This window comes from Clupea harengus, chromosome 3, assembly GCF_900700415.2.
Source record: "Clupea harengus chromosome 3, Ch_v2.0.2, whole genome shotgun sequence".
NCBI lineage: Eukaryota > Metazoa > Chordata > Actinopteri > Clupeiformes > Clupeidae > Clupea > Clupea harengus.
Genome location: NC_045154.1, coordinates 21855725 through 21882873, shown reverse-complemented (window position 1 = coordinate 21882873; position 27149 = coordinate 21855725). Strand labels below are relative to the sequence as shown.

Sequence of the window (27149 nt, the reverse complement as noted above, 5' to 3'; positions counted from 1 at the left end):
AAGCTACAGTTGCTGCTGTGAAGCTACAGTTGCTGCTGTGACGCTACAGTTGCTGCTGTGAAGCTACAGTTGGTGCTGTGACGCTACAGTTGCTGCTGTGAAGATACGGTTGCTGCTGTAAAGCTAAAGTTGCTGCAGTGAAGCTACAGTTCAAATGCAGAAGATGAGATGGCTTCCCCGAGCCAGAACAGCCACTCCAGACATCGATATTCTCCTGCTACTATAGCTAACATCACAACAACAGCATATCTTGGCAATTTAGAAAATAAGTCTGTAGGAAAGTAATTTAACTTTACCTCACACACAAATGTGACGCAGGTACTTGATTGCTAGCTAACCAGTTGTGATTAGCCATCACAAACATTATAAAACGGGACAAAATAATACCTATTGGTTCTGTGAAACAGCTAAACTAATATTACCCATCTGTCAAGCAGAAACACAGCAACCTCTGCATTGGATTTCATGCCTTTCAACTCCACCTTTGAAACGCCTCACCAATGTTAATGAGCCTCAACACTGCAGTGCTCATATAACTTATTTAAAATGTTTTGGCTGTTTCTTGGCCATCTCTCTTTCTTGACAATGCGTGGAGTCCAGCATGTTAGCACACACAGAAGGGACAGCTAGTGGACTGTGAGGGAATATTTACTGAATTTGATAAAAAGTGTATTGGATTATAATCACTTACTGCACCTTTAAGAAAGGGCTTTTGTGGTTTCAGTAACCTGGTGGAAACATCCTGCTCACAGGCAAACAATATCTTAATACTGGGACAGTTTGTGGAGTAATGGGAATGTTAGACACATAATGTTGTCTAATGCCAATTGATCCTAAACTGGTTGAACTGGCTGAACAATAATGAATAGGCTCTGTGTATTGTATGACAGCTAGGCTACGGCTCACTATAAATAACCTTCATTCAGGCCTAGGAATAGCAATCCCTCTAGCCTACAGGGTGGTGCTAACTGAAATTAAGTGGGGTTTTTAAGTGATGAAAAAAAAATGCATACAGCTAGGGCTCTCTTGAGTGGGCCAAACATACCACACCATTCTAATATTTTTTCTAAATCAACTTCAGTCAAAGTGACAATAAACACCATGGAAATTAAAACCAAATTGATGTTGGAGACATAACTGCAGACAGAAGACACACCTATGAATGGATTCATTTTGTATTTAAAGCTGGTACTGAAGCCTCTCCTCCCAGTAACCAGACATACACAAAAGAGGAAATGTTTTAGGGAGTCCCTACACATGGAAGAAAACACTGAAGATTTTCAGTGTTTTCTTCCATGTGTAGGGACTCCCTAAATGTACCACACCCTTATGATTTTTAGCCTACACATGTATTTTTGCCCCCCCGAAACACAGCCCACTTATCCTTAAGATCTAAAACAGCTGAGCAACACAGCATGAAAACAGTTTGTCCTACTCAAGGTTGAGGCAACAAGTTCATTATGATCTCAGCTCACTTTAGAAAGCATTTCAGGGACAAACCACAGGCTACACATTTCAGAAATGCAAATGATAAAAAACACATACAAATGCAGTGACTTTGATAGAAAAACAAACCTATCCCATTCGTGAGAGTCACTGGCTATTTTGGGGATGTTTCTACTTAATTCAGCCTGCTATGGATTGTTGCCTGGTAAACAAGTTCCCCCTCAATGGACTGTTTTTAGGGACAAAACACTAGGCATCAAAAATCTGCAGAGTAATATTTAATTTGGTGATTTAATCCGGTGATAATCAAATGTTTTTTTTTCAAAAGGGACCTAATGGTGGCCATGTAAACACAACTACACACAATCAGACATTGACCTCCAGACTAAATGACAAACACTGGTCCATGTGGTCAGCATGAATGTACCTAAGTAGTCCTTGTTTTCTCACTGTTCAAATGGCATACACTAAACTCACGCTGTATAATACCCAGTGCCAAGTATAGTTACTATGCGTATGAAAGGAAGACCATTACAGTTCATCAACAGGTTTCTATGTAAGGTTTCAAAAAATAACTATACTTGTAAGTAGCCTTTATTCCCATTTGCTTACCATTGGAATTCTACTACATGATCTACTGATTAGTTTGTGTTTACGCATGTCAAGTTTCCAATAATAGCAGTTTAACTACTGCAAAAGTTCCTGGTGTCGATTACCATTTTCCTGTGTGCATCCTCAGTCTGACAGGAATTTCTGAAAGCAGCCTCTATTCTTTAATAAACCCTCACTGGCCTAGATGTTATATGAAAGCAACCATCAGGGAGTCATGGATTTTACGTTGCTAACATATGTGAGTTGAACAAACGAAATACTTTTCTCTAAAAGCATAACTTTAATGTTAAGCATTCCATTTGCCTTCAATAAAATCATCTATTCCACAACCCATTAAGTATAGGTGTAAACAATCTATTCTACCAGGTAAAAACATTCAGCCATTTAGCAAGATTTTCAACTCACATTTTGTTTAAAGGTAAAGGATATTCCATGTATGGCGTGCAAAGCAGTAACCAAATACAATACAATAGGAAGTTAGCTTCTGCACAATTGTACCATACAATACTCAAGCCCAGGTGTGTACATGCTTTTTTGATTGCTAAACCCCATCCAATAAATAAACACATATCTTGAAAATGGAAAGAGTTTTTGCTTAAAGTATTGGTGAAAACCCTATTGGTGCGTTCCCTTCAGAGCTAGCCAAAAACCTGTTTGGGACCTACCCCAGCCTATGGCCTTGGTGAGTGGCAACACAGATCAGTTTCTGCTTATCCTGTTTTATACAATGCACTCAGTCCTGTGTTTCCGTTTTCAAGTTGCATACGAACCCAAAGAGGGCTACTGTATGGCCAAAGGCATACCGTACCAGGCCTCCAAATAAGACGCTCAGGGTTTAGTCCGAACAACCAACATACTGTGTTTGAGGTCAAAAAAACAAACAGGGGCTTACGAAATATCATCAATGGTTAAGGCTGAAAAACGCCCCAACTGACATGGCCTTCGACCGTGCATCACCCACAACTTAAAGGTTGGCGTGGGGCTTCTCAGGAAGCTGTGGCGTCCAGGATGCAGAAGGCATCAGAATGCAGTGTAATTAAACATGGCCATTTACTCGGCCCAATCTAATTTGTACTCATACAATTATATAAACGACAAACTAAACTGAAAAAGAAATGTAAATTAATTCAGCTACAAATTGTTTAACCAAACTCCTGTGAAACGTTAGATGGGATGAAAGACAAGTGAATAAATTCGGTCCGCATTCATTTCGTGGTCGGTGCTACACAACCACTAAGTTAAAGAGCTAACAATATAGTTTACCTGATGTATAAACAACAATCAAAAGGTTACTAAACATGTTGTTCGCTAGGCAAGTAGCTTAGTGCCATTCTTGTATTGTCAGTGACTATCCTACATCATCTGCAGCTGTCACAGCTGCATTCCCAGATGAAGTGTCATCTCTGCTCTCAAGCAACGTTTGCTTTTAGTACCGCTGTGTTGATGACATCAGCGAACAAATGAAAATACAGTTTGGGGTAAGGTTTGTACGGAAAAGACAAGTCATAAATGGTTTAGCAACATTCATTACTTGACGTTGGCTAATCAGCTAGCTAGCTAACGTTACCTCTTTCACAGGGGGAAATTTTTTCTTGCATTCCATGGACAGAGACCGCAAATCCGTTTGCATGTTCTCAAGCAATTTCTTCACGGCTTCGGGGCTGCTCGTCGACATTATTGCTATTGTCTCAGGCCAAATATCCAAAACATGAAAATAAGAGGCTTGCTATAGCAATCCTAAGGCAGGGTCCGGCCTACTTTTTCACCTCCAGTGAAAAAATACAAGCGACGAGAAGCACTACACAAGCGTCCATTGACACAATCTTCCACTTTTCTTGCACTAATCGTCTGATAGCAGGATTAAACCGCCGAGGACGTCATCTGCCTTCCTTCGCCAGGTATCCAATGCATCACCCATAACACTTGTCACCATAGATATATACAGTGAAGGTAACAGCCAGCACGAATAACTTATTTGTTCGTTTCAGCCATGGGTTTCATGGCTCCTGAATTCACCATAGCTAGAGCCGTTCCGATCCCACAATGCCTGTGCGAATATTGACACGTCACTTGGACTTCCGTAAACAGTGACCGGATTTCAGGAAACCTTTAACACCGCCCCCCTCTGGTTGTCTGGGGGAAACCTGTCTATGAGGGAAACAAGTCCTCTAAAGTGAAGTAAAGAGTTAAGAGGTGTAAAAATTCTCCCATCAAATAAACTGTAGGGCTAGTGATTTTTGTACTACTTGTAGTTTTAAATTAGTTTTTTGTTATTGTAATAACCTTAATCCTGAATAAATATGTGGACAGAAGTATGCTGCGGCAGTATTTTCCCTCCCATAGCTCTACACAATTCTGTAGCCCACATAAACCGGGGGTAGCACACTTCTCTCTAGCTTGAAAACTGGTTAGCTTACTAATAGGATGGATCATAACAAACAAATAAAGACAAAATTTTACATACCGTTAGCTTTAAAATTGATCATTAAGAATGTTCTCTACAGACTTTGCATCTCTGTGGCCATGACCCTGGTTAAAACCTTGGACCATGATGTTAATATTCATTTGTATTTGTGTAATGAGGTAGCCTATAGATGACATAGACATAGCTGACAAGACAAACTTGAAAAGCATGTTCTTTAATTTTTGGGTTACAAATGTGCACCTGTATAAAAATGAATCCAATCAATCAATGTAGCTGTGTAACTATTGATGTTACCAAGCAAGTAAAGTGAGGCTTCTCATAAAAACTCTGGGTGTTTATTACTGTGCTTTTAGTCTCTGTTTAGTTTTCTGCAGATTTAGTCAGTTACAACTGTCATGAAGCCACTATTCTCTACTTCTCAGGATTCATGAAGTATTTGTGTGCTACACTTGCACACATACAGTAGTTCCCCACGTGGTTTGAATATCACCAAAAGATCTAATGCAACATAAGGAAAATGAATTTACAGTACCATCTAATGACAAATTTGCTCTTAGACATGCAGAAGCCATACTAAATGTAAAATGTAGGAAGTCTTAAATGTTACAGCTTTGTCCCTGAAACTCAACTTTGAGGCAGTTGGCACTAGGAGGCCTCTGATTAACTTTTATTGAATGGTCAGATATTTAGGGTGGAGCGCAGATAGCACCAGTACTGCCTCACATAAAATTCTCATGATGCTTTATGTCACTTTGGAAATAAGAGACTACTAAGTAACTACACTGATAATACATACAAAAAAGGACTAAAAAAAAGAAGCACATGATTATTTTTTCCATGGACAGATTTTTACACACCTCCGTACATTTGATCCCATTGAAAATAAATTGTACAAGGGTAGCCTTATGTCTACAGTGCACCCAGATATGCCATAGGAACTGCTTCCATAATTGTAATAGAAATTGTAAAATCTGACATTGCGATATTAAACAATATTATGTACTGTACTCATTTCATCTTACTACTAGATTAAGAAGATGTTATATTCATGAATGGTTAATGTTGTCTTTTTTACACTGAGACTGGATAGCTATGCTAATGTATTACAAAACCTTAAAAAAAACACTGATTCGCTATCAGCCTATAGCCCCATTGCATTATGAAAATAAATTACATTGTATGATATAGTCAGGTAGTGGCTTCAAATATATTTCATTAAACATTTTAGTAACAGAAAAATTCCAAAAACTCTTCATTGGCATATAGTTTTCTCTAAGCTTTCAAACTGTCTAGATTTTCTATTAGTCAATGATTTATGATGTAGTGTATATGTCTTGACCAAATACATGTGAGCTTGATTTTGACATTAGTTTCCACAACACGTAGCCTAGCCTATCTGTTTGAGAAACTGTTGATACGCAGACCACAGCCATAGTTTGCAAGTCGAATGACCAATCTGTGGCTTCTAAAGTAGTGATATTCATTATGTGAAAATTCAGATTTTAAGGATATAGTTTTTGGCCTACTACTGGCTTAAAGGTCAAGTCTTTAAAGAACAAAATGATTGATAACAGTGTTAAAGACATCATGAAAAAAAGAACATATCAGCGCATAACAGCAATGTCCCAACATAGATTTAAGAGACATGATGAATCTTTTGTATGCTTATGTGCAGAAGAAAACCATTACAAATATATAAAAAACATTTTTTCTCAGATCCTACAATAAGAACACTTTATGTACAAAAACTAAGGCAGCCTTTTGAGAAAATAATGCAAAAACAGACATACATGCTTCCTTAGAAAGCAGATATGATCACATGGACTGAAACGTCCCTACATACATCAGTGTCAGTATATACTTTGTGCTCCTCTCTGTCCCCAGGCAAAAAAGGGCTACCACACCATGTCGCACCCTAAAAAAGACTTGACTGAATGAGATTATTATTCTGTTACCGTTTGTGTGCCCAAGAAATTACCCACAGATAAAGCCCTATGTGTGCCCCAGAAAGCAAGCAAAATAGCAAAGTTGCCCCAAAGCAACCTGCATCTGTGCTGTCCACAGAAAACTTCACAGGAGAGGAGGGGGGGGGGGGGGGGGGGGGGGCAAAGAACAGTTATGCCCTTCTTGTGCTGGTGCATATTTGGCTGCCTTACAATGTTTGAGGTATTGAGGTGCAGTAGAGCTTGGGTTAGGGGTATTGAGGCAGAAACAGCTAGATCCTAACAGTGAGACTCCTTCTCATTCACTGGGATGTAGCCGTCCTTAGTAGGGGCACTTCTCTGGGCGAAGTCTTCAGAACCTGCTGGGAAGATCGCTAGCAGCTTTTGCTGATCCCGCTTGGACTTGGGCAAATCAGGAGAGGGTTGGGTGAGATAGTGCCAGCGCTACGAGAGAAAGAACAACATTATATTTGGAGGGGGTACAAGCAAAGTCTTTCATTTGCCCACAATCGGTGTGTATGGATAATCAAATATCTGGAGAACCGTTTGCACTATAATAACTACTTCAATACTAAAATCTCTATTCAGTTATTACAGTATGTACTAGCACAGATTCACGGAGATAGGGGATACTATAGCAAATACTCTCTTCAGAATTACATTGTTAATTTGTGGTGCTGGTATGCACTCTCACAATAGTCGGGTATACATTTGTGGAGTGAGGTGGCATTATGCACTCTCACAAGATAATTTTACTGTAGCCTTCACCCTAAAAAATACGACGTTAACAATTCGTAGACACGGTTGGATATTTGAACATAAAAAAATGTAATATTCACACCCTTACTGCTTGCTATGTGTATGTGTGTGTGTGTGTGTGTGTGTGTGTGTGTGTGTGTGTGTGTGTGTGTCGTACCTCCTTCAGTGTTCCGCTGGTGGTGCAGAGCTTGTAGACCACCCACAGAGGGATGCACACCATAGAGGACAGGGCCAGAAGCCAGCCGATGCCATACCCCCACCACGGGTACACATACTCATTGTTGTACTTGAGAGGAGTGTACTTAATCAGGGAGAAGGCAAATGTGCCCTGCGCAGATAAAAACATTACGGTAGGTTAGTCATTATCTTTCTATAATTATCTAGACTCTAATTATCTAGAATCTATCTGTAATTCTCATTATCTTATGAGTTATGACTTCCTTCTTAAACTTTATCCATTGTAAGGATTACAAATGAGTTGTGTGGGGTATACAATAATGGTATGTGGAGAGATATTTCTACAGCCCAGAGGGACTACAATTTAAAAAAAAGGAAAAAGATCTACAATCAGAGTATTTCTGTAATTGCTGTAACTGCTATTCTGGTATTAGCCAGCAGGTGGAGCTCCTTCTTCACTCATTGTTGCTGAACACCCTGACTGAGCTTGGGTTTAAAGCTTGGTTAGATGGCTAGATGTTTTTATGTTAAAACAAAACTCACAAAGCAGGTAGCAGGAGTGAAGAACATCCAGCAGTACTTGATGAGTGCTGCAGGTCGGTAACCAATCATGTCCTCGATGTTGTCATAGAAACGATCAGCACCTTGAGGAAAAAGTCATGATTTAGAAATAGCAATAGTTTGTTGGCCTCCGTAAATACAATAAATCAGCAATGCCATAGAGTGACAATTATGATGGTCTGTTGAATACATACAGAATACCATTTACAAATCAAATACAACTGTGAGTGTTATGTGATTTTCATGGCTTATGTGTGTACAAGTGTGCAGGAACTCACCATATATCCATGCAATGCAGACTGTCTCAAAAACAGCCACAAACAGAAGGCACATCCCACTGGCTGCGTAATAATCAAAGAGTTGGAAGACATACATGCCACCCTGGTGAAAGAGATAGAAGCAAAGATGTATTAAATGGGTCAGATGGTTATAAATGAGTCAGAATACACTGGCACTGAACAAAATCCCAAAATGCAAAATACCAATACAGTAAAACACCCATACCAACGGGATACATTATACAGTCTGTTTATAGCATTAATGGTGGGACCTGGTTTGGGGCCTGCCATTTGCCTAAAGTGCATGCTATTCTTCTATCTTGCATGTGTTGAAGACACACACTTGGCTTTGTCTGCCCAAAAGTAACTCATTAACAGGAATGATTATAGAAAGATCTTTATCTCTTCAGCGAAAGCAGTAAGGTGAGTCCTTCCAAGTATCCTACGACAGTGACAGGTCAGCCCAGCCTGAAAAAGGAACATTCTGAACAGCTCTAAACCATATCTACAATGGTGTTAAGGAAGCTACCTCAGTAAGCATGATCAGTCCAACCATGTAGGACACAATAGCCACTCCCAGGATGAAGAGCTCTCTCCGATTCTTACGGCGGAAAACAGAAGGGTACATGTCCACCACTGACGTCACCAGACTCTCCACACATACAAACTAGACAGGCAAAGAATACACAGGACTAAATACATGAACATTAACAACAACCTAGGCTAAAGTGTGATGTTTCCTTCATACACTAATTGTTTCAAGCTGGTTAGCAGTTCTTGTCACATATCTCACTTGTGTTTGTGTGCAAGAGGAATGTTTATTGTTGTAATGTAATAATTGTTTTGTTGAATGTAATAATTGTTGTTGTTGTTCAATATTGCTAAAGAAAAATCCTATCCCTTCAAGATGCTCTCCTATCTGGAGCCTCTGACTGATACAAAACGCTGCTGCTCGTTAACTTACTAGAACTAAACAATTCAGGCTCTGGGCTCTGTAAAGTGCCTTGAGACAATTTCAGCTGTTTTTGACACTATATAAAGAAAGAAAAGAAAAATTGAATTGAATTGTTACAAGGTTGCCCAAGCATAAAAATGTTATGAAAGTTGTTTTGCTCAACAAAAAAGTAGTATATTTAGGTAGTCAAATGCGGATTCAGTTATTAACAAAAACTATTAATGAATTTAAACACATTTTTGTTTGTTATAATCCTCTTCATGAGAGCCAATCTGTGGTGTCAGTACTGAACCTGGATAATGGTCACGTCCATGGTTCATTTCTTGTAACAATCAAAACATTTCATCGTCATTCATTAGTTTACTCCAACGGAACCCCAAACACATAACCTGTGCATTCCCAGCAGTCCAATCATATTGAAAAAGATTATGTTATATTAAATAAATATAATAGATTAGAAATAGGGGCTTGCCTGGCTGTCCAGGCCCAGCAGCACAATCATAACGAAGAAGAAAACGGCCCAGACAGGGGAGAAAGGCATCATGGAGACGGCGCGTGGATATGCAATGAAGGCCAGACCAGGACCTGGGCAGGGGGGGGGGTGAGAACATGTTCTGTAAGTGTAGCTGGTAGTGGAATACCAATTTCTATGATGTCCATAAATCTTGTGCAGGCCTCTCTCCTAATGGTGTGGTGGTAAGTAAAGTGAAATGCTACATGGGTGAGTAAGCATGGGAAATTTCCACCTCTGTCTTCAAGTGCACCGGTATATTATGTGTAATATAACTTACTTTTTAACTTTCAAGGGCAAGACCATGAAAAGATAACATACAAGACACACAACGCTTAAGTTAGTCTACATTTGTCAAGGTTCAAGTTCATCAGACAGCTTTTGAAGAAGGTTTTTTCTTCAAAGGCTGTGTTCTTTTTTATAGGTTTGCCTATGCCTGTGGCGTGCGAAGTTTAAAACAAAGTGTTTCTCTTATGTTCAGGTGTATGTTGTAGAGGGAGTTACCTGATTCTGCGACTTCTGAAATGGGCACATTCTGTTCGTATGACATGAAACCCAGTATGGAGAAGATGGCAAAGCCAGCAATAAAGCTGGTTCCACTGTTGAGAAAGCATAAAGCCAGACAGTCCCTGGAAGAGAAAAAATGCACTGTACTGACCAACAAAAAACATATGACACATCGATTAAATAGTTTAATTAGCGTTTTATCAAGATACCTTCTTACACTTCATATTTTCCAATCCAGTACTCACCTGTAGCAGTTGTTGTTATACTTATTGTAACTGCCAAGTGCTGTGAGGCATCCCAAGCAGATGGCATAGGAGAAGAAGATTTGTGTCCCTGCATCCATCCATACCTGAGGGGAAGTATGCATGAGTATGCTTGACTGACACCTGTGGCACTGGTGGAGGATTTAAAGACAGGTCAACATTTAAACTAATTAGGGACCAAGATGGTGAATGCCAAATGAACACAAATAGGCGCCTTTGGTCAAAGGTTTGGAGTCCAGAGGGAGCTGTTGCCGGTGGAGACCACTCAGTCGACATGGTAATCACAAGTGAGTGCTCCAACTCCTTCAAAAACCTGCCCCTGCAGCTACATAGCTCACAAAGATTAAGGACCCTTACCCAGATGCAAGCGAAATTAAAACAAAAGATGTCTGTCAATCAGTTCTGTCTTTTCATCGATTGCACAAAGAGCCCCTCCATTACTCATTCGACGATTTCTCTAAGAGTGGTGCTTTTCCACTTGTTAACGCCTGTGACCAGCTCCAGTTTGAATGAGGGCAGCCTTTGTTGTCTGCATTCTGCAGGGTGGTGTTAAAACCCAACGGCAAGGTTTGGGCCACTGGCAGCATGTAGCGCTTAGCGCTTAGAATAGAATGTCTCACCAAACAGTCACACCTGTGGTCTCGCCACATGTCAAAACCTTACACACGGCCACTTCATGATATACTGTGATGCTATGAGTATGTAAATGCTGCTCGGGAGAGCAGGTTTCTGTTATGAATAGGCATGTCTTCTGTTGTGGAAATTGCCTTTAAATAACAGGCGAGGCAATCATTTGAAATGACACAGGGAAAAAGTATTGAACCCATGCAGAAAGGGAGGTGCAAAAAGGCATTGAAAGCCAAGACAACAGCTGAAATCTATCAGTAATTAGAAAGCAATCCGGCCCCTTGTCAATGCAAATTAATATCAGCTGGTTCAGTCCCAATTGATGGCCTTTAAAAAGGTGTATCATTACCAAGGTGTCACACAAGAAACATCTCATGATGGGTAAAAGTAAAGAGCTCTCTCAAGACCTTCACAACCTTATTGTTGCAAAACATACTGATGCCATTGTTTACGGACGCATTTCTAAACTTCCTAATGTTCCAGTTAGCACTGTTGGGGCCATAATCCAGAAGTGGAAAGAACATAATTTCACCATAAACTGGCCACGACCAAGTGCTCCTCGCAAGATTTCTGACAAAGGAGTGAAAAGAATTATCAGAGTTGTCCAAGAGCCAAGGACCACTTGTGGAGAGCTTCAGAAAGACCTGGAATGAGCAGGTACAATTATTTCAAAGAAAACAATAAGTAATGCACTCAACCACCATGGCCTGTATGCACGCTCACCACGCAAGACTCCATTGCTGAAGAAAAAGCATGTTGAAGCTCGTTTAAAGTTTGCTGCACAAGATTTGGACAAGCCTGTGAAATACTGGGAGAATATAGTCTGGTCAGATGAGAGCAAAATTAAACTCTTTGGATGCCATAATGCACACTATGTTTGGAGGAGAAATGGCACTGCACATCATCCCAACAGTGAAGTTTGGAGGTGGGAACATCATGGTGTGGGGCTGCTTTTCAGCATACGTTACTGGCAAACGTCACACAATTGAAGGAAGGATGAATGAAAAAATGTGCAGAGACATTCTTAGTAAAAATCTGCTGCCATCTACCAGGATGATGAAGATGAAACGAGGGTGGACATTTCAGCTAGACATAGAACAGCCAAGGAAACTCTCAATTGGTTTCAGAGAAAGAAAATAAAGCTGCTAGAATGGCCCAGCCAATCACCTGACTTGAATCAAATTGAAAATCTATGGAAAGAACTGAAGATCAGAGTTCATAGAAGAGGCCCAGGGAACTTTCAAGATTTGATTTTGTGTGGAAGAATGGGCCAAACTCACACCTGAGCAATGTATACCACTAGTTTCTCCATACAGGAAGCGTCTTGAAGTTGTCATTACCTACAAAGGCTTTTGTACAAAGTATTAAATAATATTAGTAAGCGTGTTCAATACATTTTCCCTGTGTCATTTCACATTATTAGACATAACTTAATTTCTGAACTAATTTGTTTGGTTTCTTTGTATGTTTGGATTACCTGGGTTGTTACCAAAATCTGGTGAAAATGTCATGTCAATAGCACCTTTGGAAATATATTTACAGAGAAAAATGGTGACGTGTTCAATACTTATTTTACCCGCTGTATGTAGAGTCACAAAACGCAGAAGCATCTGCAGCAGAGTTTCTAGCCTAAACCAGGAAACAATTTGAAGAAATAATTGTCTATACTGTAGTACCAGCCTTGGGTTGGAAAGACTGAACTAAGACTAAACTTTCATCTCTGAACAGCATCCCGATGCCAGTAAGAGTCTGTGCTGACCTGGCCTATAAAAAGTATAACAGCACCACTGGGTAGGACTCTCCTACCACCTGTTGGATGCGCAGGGCAGCGATTCTCTACCCAATGAGCACAGTGTGACTATTTCGGCTGTTTGCTGATGACAAACCGAAATGACCATGATACAAATACAAATAATTTCATATCAGGCTTGTGCTGTAATCAGTTATACGAAATATGGGTAAAATAATGACATCTACATCACTTAATTAGCCTGCCACTCCACATTTGTTTATGATTCCTGTCATGTAAAATGGCATGCAAATTATTGATTTAATCTGTTAGTAATTCTGTTACATTAGGGAACCTCTACAAATTACATCAGAACTGGTAGCATGCACACAAATGTACAAAGCAGAGAGCTAGGCATATGGACTGTTTTGTTTGGGTGTAGCTCGCAAGCAGCAAGTGCACTAACAATAATAGAATAAGTCTTCAAGGAACTCTCTACAGCCGTTAGCAGTGCTTACACAGATGTAATGTTTGAAAGACAACAGAACAACATTTGCAAAGTAGCCATCAGTCAAATGCTGTGTGTCATACGCTCCAAGGGCACTATCCACTGTGTGGTCGTAGATCAGGGGGTTCCTCCTCCCCATAGAGATGAAACAGTCTGAAACTGTTGAGACTCACAGATGGCCCAAACAAAATGACACTTCCCTGCTGAGTGAGTAGTTCGGGATCATGACACCAACACCTGTTCGATCCCTTCATTGCACAAGGGCAGAATTAGGCCAACCAAATATAAAACGATCAAACAGCCCTCAACTCAACAACAAATCCTGACAAACTTGCCAAGTCCTAACAGGCCCACTGTGTGTCTTGTTCGGGCCCATGGACAAGATTATCTCCAAGGAACCACCCCCACCCCCTTGGGTCCTGATCGCTGATCACATGTTCCATTTGCGCACGGCAAAACAGCTCTCCTCTCCAACACACTACCCCCCTGACAACAGGTCTGACTCCTTACCAGTGTCGCACAAACACAAACACTGGGTTGTTAACTGGCTTCTTTATGGCACAGGCACAATGACTCTACAACAAATGGCTCTGTTATTTACTGATAGGATAGGTTAGGAGGTTAGAATAGGCTAGTATAAAATAGGATAGGTTAGGGAGGGGGAAATTCAATAAATCAACTGAGGTATGTGTAAACGGTAATGTATATTAGATTAGATTAGATTCAACTTTATTGTCATTGCACAGAGTACAAGTACTGAGACAACGAAATGCAGTTTAGCATCTAACCAGAAGTGCAAAAAAGCAGTAAAAGGGCAGAGTATGTGCATATGTAAAGTGGAATATGTAAATAAATAAGATATGTAGAGTAAGGAATAAGATATGGAGTATGAACAGTATTGAAAGTAGAATAGCAGCAATAGAATTGAGTAAACCCCTCTGACCTGTGGGTCACTTAGTCGTCCCAGATCTGGGTACAGATAGTACTGAATCCCTCGGGAGGCCCCGGGTAGGGTCACCCCCCGAATGAGCAGGATCAGCAGCATGGCGTAGGGGAATGTTGCTGTGAAATACACCACCTGCAGCAAAAAGACAAAGGGACAAAAAAACAACAACACTAAGAGCCATGCATCCACTTTTTGGTAAGACCCAGGAGATCATGATATCCCGTGTGCTCCACACTGTTAACGTCAGCTGAAAATTGTGAATGGTCCCCCATAATGAAGAGTGGGAAGAGTGACTGGCTAGTGGCTAGTGTGAAATGTTCTGATGACTCTGCAGTCGCGGGGTGTGTCAGCGGTGATCAGGAGAATGAGTACAGGGAACTGGTGGACCGCTTTGTGGCGTGGTGTAGGGACCACCATCTCCTTTTGAATGTCACTGAGACTAAGGGGACAGTCACTGATTTTAGGAGAAACCATAAGTAAATGAAACAAGTTGAGGTGGTTGAGGGATGCAAATACCTGGGTGTTCACCATGACAACAGACTGGACTAGAAATACAACACTAAGGCTGAGCAGACTACTTCTCGAGGAAGCCTAGGTCCTTAAATGTGTGCAACAAGATGTTGCATTTCTTTTACCAGTCTGTTGTGGCAAGTGCAATTTTTTTGCAGCCATCTTTTTGGGCAGGATCATCAGAGCCAGTGACACAGCAGACTGATAAAGGAGGCTATCTCTGTGCTAAGGACTTCCCTTGAGTCGTCGGAGCTGGTTGTGGAGAGACGGATGTTGCACAAACTGCTTAAAATAATTCCTCTCCATAGCCTACTGATCAGACAACAGAGTGTGTTCAGTCAGAGGAACCCTTCAGCTTAACTATAATAAGGACTGCTACAGGAAGCCATTCCTGCCCACAGCAATCACCCTGTGTGATATCTCCCCTCTGTGGCGAGAGACAAGGCTCCTTCTCGGAGTGACAGTGTCAAATTCTGTTTTTCCATTTCTTTCCATTTTTATCCAGCATAGTAGTTATTGTTATAGTATCTCATTGTGTGTTTTTTTAATTGATGTGTGTATTGCTATTGGGAATTGCTGAGAATCAATAAAGCACTCTGTCTGTCTGTCTGTCTGTCTGTCTGTCTGTCTGTCTGTCTGTCTGTCTGTCTGTCTGTCTGTCTGTCTGTCTGTCTGTCTGTCTGTCTGTCTGTCTGTCTGTCGGTCAGTTGTTATAGTTCACCTTGCCAGTGGATTTCACACCCTTCCAAATGCAGAAGTAGCACATGACCCAGGCGATGAAGAGACAGAGGGCCAGGTCCCAGTGGAGATCCCCCATGTGGTCAATCCCAGAGGAGATCCTCAGAACCTTCCTCCTGCAGACACATTACATGCACTGATGAACATTACTGGAAAAAGGTTCCTTCGGGACTCTTTAATAAAATAAAGGTCCTTTAAAGAACTTTTTTCCCCAGATGAGAAAGTCACTTTCACAGTACAGATGACAAGGACATTTTATAACCAAGGAACTTACATACAAAACTTTGTAGGTATATCCAAGAAGGGTATTAAGAAACATTTTCTCTTTACTTGTTTCACTCTTGTCTATGGACAGCAAACTCATATTATATAAACACGGACACTAGTTTGTTACACATCAATTCTTACATGGTTATTCTGTCAAGACATACCAAAGTACCCCCCCCCCCCCCTAATCAACTAAACTGGACTAAAATCTAAATAATATATTAAATAATATCCCCTTACACCTAGCCAGGCAGCCCCTCTCTCTCTCTCTTTCGCCCTCTCTCTCTCCCTCTCCTCTCATATCACATTGCTAATGCTTATAATAATACTGATAAAATGGTCATATTGCCTACTGTAAATCTACTACCCAAAGGTATCTCCTTATCTGTTTCTGAAATAAATGTCTACTAACAAAAATGTTCTCTCTCCCTTGTAGCATGTTCCAATTGCTGATGGAAGTGGAAACATTGCTCCTCACCCCCACTACTCCTCAACTACGCATATGGACAGCCAAACTCTACCCACTCACTCTGTTCTTTTTCTTTCTCTCCTAATCCAGACTATCTTCGCTATGGGACGCTGCTGTAATCTCTCCACCCGGTCTACCCGTAGAAACCCTCTGCCAATTGCACCCACCGCCACCGCACTGCCGTACACTTACTCTACCTCATACCCTATGCTAGCATTTATATACAATATATATTATTGCCACCATCGACATGTTTCTCTGTTCCGACTCCCCTTACCCCTGTAATAGTAACCCTATCAGCACAGTGTATACCCACTAAACTGGTCTTGTTTGTATCATGTATTTACCACCGGATGTCTGTATATATATTATGTACACCTACCAAATGCAGGATATGTACAGCACCTGTTGTTTCCCATCCCCTTCTGCCACACAACCCTCCCCCCATCCCCCCTTCCTATCTCCACCCGGCCGACCTCAAGCAGATGGGTCCCCCCTTATGTGCCGTGGTTCTGCTTAAGGTTCCTTCCTGACTAACAGGGAGTTTTTTCTTGCCCGTGTTGCCAATGTGCTTGCACTAAGGGTGTTCAGGCTCTGGGCTCTGTAAAGCGCCTAGAGACAATTGTATTGTTATGGCGCTATATAAATAAAATTGAATTGAATTATCCTTGATTGTGATCCTTTTCAATGAGAATGTATTTCAACACATTTAAGAAAGAAAAGTGTAATCAAGCTGCAAACCTTTCACTTGCTGTGATTACAAAATGGATAACAAAGCAATGTGGATAGTCCAACTTACTCCCAAAATTCAATGACTGGCGAAGTAGCATTCGTCAAGTGGCTTTGGTCCAGAGAATCATTTCTTCTTTGGAACTCCACGCAAGAGGCTTAGAAACCATAACAGACAGAATAAGACACGCTGGAAATATCCATTCAATGGATCCATGTTTTGGCATGCATAATTCAGAAACGCAAGCGTGGATTACCTGTGTTCCATGTATTGTTGCAGGAGGCCCAAGGCAAATCCCAAGTGAAAGAGAACCTAAGGTAATATATTCCCCAGGCCAATACGATGATGTAATAGAAATTTAGCAGTGCCACAATAACCTGTGTGGCATATCCAACTCCTACGCCCCAGAGAAAGAACAAGATAACACTTACGGGTGGTCCAGAGAAGAAAACAACACAGAGTATGTTGAGTGATTATTCATATACCTTCTTTTACTATTTTTAACTTGTAAGCAAAACATTTTAGTTTGGTACACACAACTGGACATTCTTTAATCATATGCACCTCGCTGAATGCTTCTGCCTCTATTGCTGACACACATTTTAAAAAATCTAGTTGAGGAAAAATCCCTTTTTGATAAATAAATAATATAAATAAATAAATACAGTTTCCCAGTTTTATGTTTCCAAGCATGAATCCTCATTTCCAATAAAAAAAAACTGTAATATGTGAATGTGATAAATGGGATATGACTACTCACCTTCAAAAATGGGACAGATTTTCCTCCAGCAGGTGATGCCACCCTGACTGGTGTATTGACCCAGTGAAGTCTCCAGGAAAAACACAGGTATTCCACAGGTGAAGAGGAAAATAAGGTACGGGATGAAGAATGCACCTGTTCAGAATGGAAGGGAAGTTGGAGGTGAAGCATGTCTCTTAAAAAAAAACTAAAAAAACTATTAGAGCTGTGATCTTGAGCTTCATGTGATCTCTGATAGGGAAATATGAAACTCTGACTTTAATCAAGTATGAATGTATTAATCAAGTGCCTTGTATTAAAAATGACCTTGTATGAATGTGCTTATGTAAGCAGGAACATTGTCTTTCTGTGTTTCTGTGTGTGTGTAACTGATGCCACTTAGTCTGCATATGTGTAAGAGCATGTTTGAACCAGAGGTGATAAGAAGGATCGAACTGTGCTTCTTTCGACCTTGTGTAAAACCGACATCCTTGCATGACAGAAAGCATAGTGAGATCTCCCCGGACGTCAGAGACCCACCACGTGGTTATCCCTGCTGACAAATTGTTTTGCCGTCAGAGAACGTTAACTTCTTTCTATATAAACCTTGTGTGATGTGTTTTTTTAATTTGGCTTCTCTCTCGTCTGATGCAGTCTGGGAGTGAGCCCAGGCCCCCTTTCTCTCTGAGAGAGGGCCCGTGCCTCTCTCTGGCCTGCCAGGAAGTGGGTGAGCCCAACGGGCTTGTTGTTGTTGTTAAATAAAAATACTTATATGCAACTCCGGAGTCCTGAGGTAACTTGAGTAACTTTTCACCTAACAATCTCTCTCACCAATACTAATTTAGTCAGCATGTACTGACATAATAATCATTTGCGACATAATGATAAATGTTTGTGATTTAGCTGTGCGTAGTTGTGTGCAGTGGAAAGAAAGAAACGGCAGCTTTCTAATGACAGTTTGCTGCAACAAGAGGATAAGACTTCATCTTATAACATCTGCTGTGTATTCACTATGAGCAGCTGCTCCTCAAAGACAAAAAACTTCAAACAACAGCTGTGACCCCCTAATCCTATGACGAAGAAACTTCCAAAAGCCTGTCTGGTAGGCCAGGGGTCCGTTTACTCAAGTGCTTTGCAAACACAAAACAAGATGAGTGTATCTGAAACACACTATAAAATGACCATCAAAATGCCAGAAACAGACGACCCCCCCTCAAAGTCCTGGTCTTGCACGATAACTTCCTGTAAGAAGCACATCACAACTACGACACTGTAATACACTGTAATAAACAAAGATGAGTATGGCTGTCACAGAGAGAAACACCCACCTCCGCCATTCTTGTAGCACAGGTATGGGAACCGCCAGACATTGCCCAACCCAATGATTTCTCCAGCAACGGACAGGATAAACTCCATCTTATTTGTCCACTGACCACGCTCCTGCATCTTCTCCTCTGTGTGTGGGACAATATCCAAAGGCCTGCTGTGGCCATTTGAAGGATCCCTTTTGGCCACACTGTCCATGTCTCCTATGGGCATGAAAGATGAGAAACACATACGATCTAAGGATACGTATTGAAAACGTATTGAGTTGTGTAAGTGCATTCAAGACATTTAAAACAAAACTGAGGGCGCACATCACACCAGTCTTAAAATCACTTCACTGGTTACCTGTTAGTTTCAGAATAGATTTCAAGATTCTCTTAGTAGTCTGAAACGGTGGAAACCTTTAAATGGGCTCTTAAGACATACCTCTTTAATCTCGCCTATCATTCGCTGATATCGGTTTATTTAGGCCCCTCATCCATGTTGTTAATTTCTGTGATAAAATAATGATGTGTGCAGGTATTTTGGCTATGGACATTACTGCTTCTTCTGCCCTGCCCCCTCTACTGTAGTTTTTATTGTTACACTAGGTCTCTATTGCTCGTAGCTTGGCTGTTCTCTCCCTTGTACGTCGCTTTGGACAAAAGCGTCTGCTAAATGACTAAATGTAAATGTACTGCGAGCTGCATTTTGAGAAGTCAACAGCTTAACACATGCATGTGCATTTAACTCTTACAAACGTGTGCAGAAACCCCACATCGTGTTTCTCATTGGTGACATGCGCCCCTTGAATGGCCATGATAGTCATGTATGACATTACCATGGTACATGCTGGCCAATGACCCTGTAGATCAGACTCTAATGAAAGAGCTCCTTCTGTGCAGGAAACAGACTGCTCACTGACTGTGCTCACTGCTGTCAGTTCGTGTTAACAGGCCCGAGGTTCCCCCCCCTGTCTCTCGCGTCACTTGGCACTGACCAGGCCAAAAGGCCCCCCTCTGCTCTGCTCCCCTCTCCTCCCCTCCCTGTCCAGACCAGACCAAACTAATGATGGGGTGGGGGGTTTGGATGAGGTGGGAAGGGGGGCTTTAAACATTTAAACAAATCCTGGGCTCCCTCTAAAGCTATGTCCCAAGGGCCATGGGAGCCAAACATGCTAGAGCGTTACCTCCTGAGGTGAGATTGAAATGAGGGGATGGGACCGAGCAGACCGGTTATTTTTCTCAAGTTCTCAGAGTTGGAAAGGTCAGCTCGCATACATTTTTCGTTGGAAAGAGTGAATCTTGAACTTGTTGAGACGCTGATCAGACAGGTTTAGTCAGCTAGATCTGTGTGTTTCAGATTGAAATCCTCTACATTTTAAAACACTTAACGTTTCAACTTGACATTGGTTTCCTAAAGTCAGGGTCACACTGTTTCACGCATCATCACTAATGTGTAATCTACCCTCGCAAGGACTTGCAGCTGATCAGTAGCCTGAAGCCAAATCTCATCCTGATTTGGGAGCACCTGCTATTTCATTAAACTCCTTTACTTGGCTATGATCTGCCATGGAAGTGGCATAGCATGTGCGATAGCTTCTGAAATCCTTTCCACCAATCATAGGTGCTCTCTCACTCCCCTACATTTACAGTCGTAGTTGAGTAACACACAAGTGTTGCACAACTGCTATAACTGGCATTTTCGATACATTGCGTTACCTAACATGTGGAATCTTGCAGAGGAGAGTCTGAAGCCATTTCTCTCTGTGGGTGTTCTGACTAATACATTACAATGGTTTTCAGAGTTAATTAAAAACAGGTGCACATTATAGGGGAGAATCTTCCACACACCTTAAAGTATATTGGTGCAAAGTATATGCTGCATATGGAAAAAGTGTTACATTTCATATGTTTTTACTAATATAAATATAAATAATATTACTCTATTTGAATAGTATAGAGATATAGGGTGTTTCCAGGTGTATTCTCTCATACCTATGTAGTTTGAGGCAATACATTGTTTGAAAGAGAGAGAGAGCATAATTGGTTAACAATTAATGGAGAGGGGGCATAACTCAAGGATTGCTCTTGAAAATCAGGCCATAGATATAGTCAGATCACCTATACCGACTGTTTCTTGGTAAAACGATCATATTTGCCAGAGAACATTTGCCAGAGAAATGTTTTTTTTTTTTCAATCAAAGTATCCTTTGCTTGCTAATACAGTTCCTGAAAAGGAACCAAATAGAAATGTTAAGGGTTCTTTTGTTGAGGCATACCACCAAATCATTTGTCAGTGGACTACACACTTAAACCCTATAAATGATTGGCAGATGAGATACAGAACCGTGCAACTGTTAGCTGTAAATTATGTTTATGTAAATCATTGCAATAATCTGCTAAATAAGCATACCTAGAAATTCAGCTCTTCATGTGCAACAATCACAAATAAGACGACAGGAACATTTAAATTTTCATTTAAACATTCCACAAATGAGGGAGGGCCAACAAACTACACAAAACTAATTTAGGATGGAACTACTCGAAAAGCATGATTAAATACAATACACAACCTAGTTGCAGTTATAATTGAAGGCTTCTAAATAATATCAAGTGCACATAGACACTTTAAAAAAACACTTACACTGCTTGTTTAAGTCCCATTCACTAACATGCCATTCCAAAATATGTATGCATTAAGAAATACCATGAACAAATAAGAATAACAGAAACTCACAAATCCTATTAGGCCTTTAAAAAGAAGAAACTCAAACGGAACTCACCCTTCATTGTGATGCCTCAAGGTAGCTGTTAGGTTTGAGATGTGCCAGGGAGGTATCTGACAATATAATGTGAGTGGAGGGGTGGAGAGTTCTGTAATTCTAAATAGCCCGTCAACCTTCAATGAGCTTCCAGCTAACCAACCAATGCACTCCACTCTCCCATTCTGATAACACTCCCAAACACACAAATGCAAACACGCACACACACACACACACACACACAGAGGGGGAGAGAGAGAGAGGGAGAGAGAGTGAAACAGAGAGAGAGAGGTAGAGAGATAGAGAGGAAGAGAGAGAGAAAGAGAGGGAGAAAGAGAGCGATGGAGGGAGAGAGAGAGAGAGGAAGAGAGAGTGAGAAAGAGAGGAAGTGAAAAAGAGAGAGGGGGGGAGAGAGAGAGGGAGAATGCGCCACACAGTGGAGTCTCAGTGTGACAGAAAGATTGCATAACCTTTGGGCTCACATTCTGCAAGGACTCCCTTTCAATGGTGGGAGAGAATAGTGGAGTGAGAGAATTTCTTCCAATAAAGGACCACCTTCACCAAAATTGCTCGTTTTGAACCGAACTGAAAACATCCCTCCAGCGTCGTGAAGTCGTCCAAAGTTTTTTCACCCAAAAGCAAGTCTTTATTCATCTGACTGTACCGCTTCCTCTCACTCCCAGCTCTTCATTCACAGCTTGTTCCCACACCAGTGGCACCCACTGAACTGGCCCAGTTTGAAGAACTAGTTCAAACATTGCAAGCCTTGGCATTCTCTGCTCGTGAAGGCTTATTTGTGCGAGTCTCCGTGCACCCCCATCACCCGACGGATCACTCTAGTCTAACCAGAGACATTTAGTTTTCCCAACGAAAGGCAGCTTTTTGGGGGGGTTTGTCCTGATTTTCACCACATCAAGAGTAACATCTCAAGGTGTTTGTTAATAATGGAGTCGTTTTGGTGCAGGTCAAAGACCAGTAGACTCAGTAGGGGACCAGAATGTTTGGTGTGAACCTGGCCAGGACTACCACAGTGAATGCATAGCCCCAAAGTGAAGCACAGAGGTGGGAGGGTGGGGATAGGGCGCTGCATGGGTGCAAACGATGTTGGGGAGATTGTTGTTGTGGCATTGTTCCCTTGCAAACCACATTGTTAGAGTCACTGTTTAACGATTAGGCAATGATTTGTTGTGCATTAACATTGAGAGAGTTCTCAGGGAAAAGGTTTGAGGATGGATGCAACAATGGCACTTTATGTAAATGATGGAATCTAAATGAGCACGCCAAACTTGAAGAAGGGCGGGAAGACGCAGTCAGGATTTCTGGACTTTCAGCGTGGAGACACTCTCTACGCTGCTGCTCAGAGAGTGGCCTACCTGATTGTAGAATTAGTGGCATTTATACCATTCAGTCAGGTAGAATACAGGAGGGGAGGGGAGACCACACCCTATAGGCGATGGCAGGGGAGACAGTGGGGTAGAGGGGTTCACCTGTGGGGGGGGGGGGTGATACCAGAGGACGAAGGGTGATAGCAGAGGACGAAGCTATCTGGGAAGAAGGGGTTCAGATGCTAATTGTTCAGGTCTCATTGAGACAGACAGAGTACACATCCGAGGGTATGAGTTACAGATACAAAATAATGCTACACTTAGTTCATGTCTCTTACAACAGTAGAATAGCAATATTTTCGGTTCTATGAGTTCCTCATATGAGCATTTCTATGCTCACACAAGAACCACCATGCAACAACCAATCAGAACAGGAAAACATCAATGTGCGGTTCCATCAGAATGTACTTTAGTTTTATTAAACAGTCGATATTAATTTAGTCCACTACATGACTGTAATACAGATTTAGTGAGTTCAGTCACAATGGACAACATAGCTTAATAACCTCTACTTCTATGCACATTCCTTTCTATTCAAAAACAGTCACAACCTTTCACAAAGCTGACTACACTTTGGGATTTTGTATTTTGTATCCCTTAAAAAGGACAAAATAGAGACAAAAGGATTCTCTCCCCCCCCCCAAACAACTGACTTGAACCTCAAATGTTCTGCTGCACTACACAGCGGTGCCACAGGTCGCTGGTCAGGGTTTGTCTGCACCGTCTTAAAAAACTGTCCTGTCTCCCCCAATTAAAATCGCACAGTTTTGCTCATAACAACCGGCCTGTTAATTATGAGTTTCAACATGTGGTAAGACATCTCCTGTTGAGTTTTTGGTTAATTGCCATTAAGTGCTCTCGAGGACACAGCAGGAGGTTTTTCTCATAAACCTTCAAATGTTCTTTTTTTAAAACTTTAATTAAGCCTGTCTATTCTTGTGTCATTATGTCCTGAAATAATGAATGTTGCTTCAGACATGAGGATTGTTCATTCACAAGCCATTACAGCTGTGATGGAATAGTTTTGTTTATGCTTTCACTATCTGACCATACAGTGGGGGTGCATGCATATGTACTATCTGACCATACAGTGGGGATGAATGCATTTGTACTATCTGACTATACAGTGGGGATGCATGCATATGTACAAATTAAATACACTTCTGCAACCCTTCCAACAGGTTTATGCATTTGAATATATTGGTCTATTGGCTTTGGTCTATTGGTCTATTGTTATTCTTCAGAGCCCATATGCAAAAGAAAACGTAAGGCTAAAAGTTGCTCCTAACTTGAGAATTTAGGAGAAACTATTTGGGTAAAAGTAATGGGTGTGTCAGTCTCAGTGGCAATTTTAGTCTGAAATTTGTGGTGGGGCAATTTTGTATGACATCATGTCACCGTCACAAAAATAGAGGTAGCTGCTGATTATTATAAGCAGTATCTTAACTGCGTCAAATACCGGCATGCGTCAATTATTGGCCACGTTCAGTGTTGTCATGTTTACATTCACTCTCGTGAGTGACTATGGAAAGAAACGTAAGCTCCCACAAAATATGGCATTTAAGCTTTACTTGTGAATTTTTTTTACAATATGAAGCAAAAGGCACAACTGAAACAAATATCAGCAACAAAACATGCTGCTAAATGAATAAAACCTTGTAAAAAGACGATGTCCTTGCAGGTTGCATTGATACATCCATCAGCTCCCAAAATAAAGTTTGACTCACCGAATCGCAGTGTCTTTTCAGCCTGGTGTCGCCCTCGCACATCGTCTCAAAAATGCCTGGGTTTACTGAGTCGGCTGACTCGTCGTGACCATGCAGGCCCAGTTCGCACTTCCCACAGAGCTTTAGGCACGATATCAGCCTCCCCAGTCTGCTTGTTGTGCTCTAAAATGTTCCGCTGGTAAGCACTATCTATCTGTGCCATGATGTTGACCCCTGCCAATAGTCCCAATTTCATGGCGCAATTGATATGACTTTTACTACTCTCATGTTTCACCGTTCTTTCTGCCAGATGCTTCAGGTCTTTATATCCATCAGAGTAGGGCTGAACGATTAATTGCATTTGCGATTTAATCGCGATATGATAGAACGCGATTTTCTAACCGCAACGTTCGCGATTAAAAAACGTGGTCACAAAAAAGAAGGCATGGAAAACAGAACAGAACAGTGCTCTTTTTGTTGTGCTCGCAGTTAGCCATGTCTTTCTTTCAAATCACTCCATCTTGAAAGTTCGATTCGCTTTCTCACCAGGCTGCTGCAGGATCAAGTCGTCTGGTCTGTGTGGCCCCAAACGTTTTATTTCCAATTTTTCTTCCAGCGGCAATGTGCTAAATTGCACCCTCAACAAATAATCTACGTTATTCATTGTATTACGTAAAAAAACTCTTCCAAAGTTGTCGAAATCTAGTGATAGCTAACTACTGTATGATTTAATTTTGTTCTTAGTCACGGGGGGGTACAGGTCTCGTGGTTTTCGAATTATTCCAGTCTAGTTGCCAGGCAGATTTCGTGGGGCACATCTGAAAGTGCCCCACCCATAGACATATATACATATATACATATATATATGTATATATACATATATGTCTATGGCCCCACCTATGGAGTTAGATTTGTTTCATAATTCACAAACAAACGAAACGCGATTCAAACAAACGAAACGCGATTCACAAATGTATTTCATGATTCACAAATAAGGCCGCGTTCACATTTGACTTCTTTTTTTAGAAAAAAGCGCTGCCTTCAGCGCCTTTTGAGCGCTTCAGAATTCATGGATACCATGTGACTTCACTGTGTTTATGAGGGATTATGTACAAGATAAATGTAAATGTCGGGAAAAGAAAGTTGGGGCAGATGCTTTGCAAAAACACAGAGGAATTGCTAATCGCTAACGGCTAGTAGCATGCTAACATTAGCTAGGTAGCTCAGACACCTCGCAAATCCTCTTACACGTAGTTTTCAGTTACAATAATGTGTTTTTTTTATTGTACGGTGTCTATTTCTCGGTAACTTTCTAAAAATCTAAGCAAAAAAAAAGTAAAACTAAAAACTTCTAGGTACAAATACGATGAACTACAGAGTTTGGTCCGCCATTTTTTTTAAACTAAGGTAGTAGGTTAGTAGGGAAGGTACGCTGGTACCTACTCTCCTCGTCCTGATTGGTCAGCTGTCAAAAAGGCACTTGACGTCACCCAGCGCTTTTCTGAAAAGTTGAGAAAATTGAACTCAAAAAGGCGTCGGGAGTTGCGCTTTTTTAGAAGTTTTTAAAAGGCGGCCGCTTTTTAAAAAGGCGTCGTTCTTTTTCCTTTTCCCATAGGGTTGCATGTAAAAAAGGCGCCGGCAGCTGAAAAAAGAAGTCAAGTGTGAACGCGGCCTAAATGACCCCATGACATTTGTTTGCAACCTGACGAACACGAGTTACAAATCCCTGCATTCGTCTGTGTGGATATTTGGAACTTTCCTAACGTGTTCAGATTCACAAATGCATTTTTTCTAAAAGATATTCTCTGCAGCCTATCAGATCTCTTCCAATTTTAGCCAATCACATTATTGTGTCTATGTGGACTACAAACCACCCGTCATAGTTATGGACATTGTCCGAGATCACGAGCAATGGCATCTGTTAGCTGCCCACTAAATGTTAGCGAAATATAGCTTGTTAATCTTATTAAACCGATTATCATACATGGTTGAATATTCTGGTTGAATATTCTTGAGAATGGCAGGATCCATGTTTAGTCATTTTAAGTGTTTCCTAGGCTAACGTTTAGCAAGCTAGGCCTGGCTAACATGGATAGAGCTACGCTAGCTGCATATGTTTGCTCTCTAGCCACATCTTACATGGTTAAATTGTGTGGCATGTCAAACTAATAAAATTGTGTGGCAGTAGCTTGGTAGTTAAGCATTGGTAGCTAGAAATTGGTCATTTCATGCCCAATGTAAATTATAGCAGACATCTGAATGCTGGGATGGTCCATTCATTCGAATTTA

The 27149-nt window shown here is 41.1% G+C and overlaps 2 protein-coding genes across 9 annotated transcripts in view; both read right to left on the bottom strand.

Annotated features, from left to right (window-relative positions):
• mon2 (MON2 homolog, regulator of endosome-to-Golgi trafficking) overlaps window positions 1-4607 on the bottom strand; it is a 37811-nt gene extending 33204 nt beyond the window's left edge. For all 7 annotated transcript variants that reach the window (XM_031564937.1, XM_012842502.2, XM_031564938.1 and 4 more), the window contains exon 1: window positions 3626-4607. In XM_031564937.1, coding sequence (XP_031420797.1) covers window positions 3626-3733 — 108 coding nt within the window. In that variant the 5' untranslated portion in view covers window positions 3734-4607. The remainder of the gene's footprint in view (window positions 1-3625) is intronic.
• Window positions 4608-4681: 74 nt separating this feature from the next.
• On the bottom strand, window positions 4682-25239 carry slc6a13 (solute carrier family 6 member 13). Of its 2 annotated transcripts, none has more exons than XM_012814222.2 (15): window positions 24882-25239; window positions 19029-19229; window positions 17722-17856; window positions 17218-17358; window positions 17031-17118; window positions 15479-15611; window positions 14245-14379; window positions 10420-10523; window positions 10172-10296; window positions 9629-9741; window positions 8731-8868; window positions 8202-8304; window positions 7906-8006; window positions 7343-7513; window positions 4682-6870 (listed from the first exon to the last, which is right to left on the bottom strand). In XM_012814222.2, the coding sequence occupies exons 2-15, from the start codon at window positions 19222-19224 to the stop codon at window positions 6706-6708; spliced, it is 1848 nt and encodes a 615-aa protein (XP_012669676.2). In that variant the 5' UTR covers window positions 19225-19229; window positions 24882-25239; the 3' UTR covers window positions 4682-6705. The 2 variants fall into 2 exon arrangements, with proteins under 2 accessions (XP_012669676.2, XP_031420801.1); XM_031564941.1 differs by lacking the exon at window positions 24882-25239 and adding an exon at window positions 21791-22022.
• Window positions 25240-27149: the final 1910 nt, after the last annotated feature.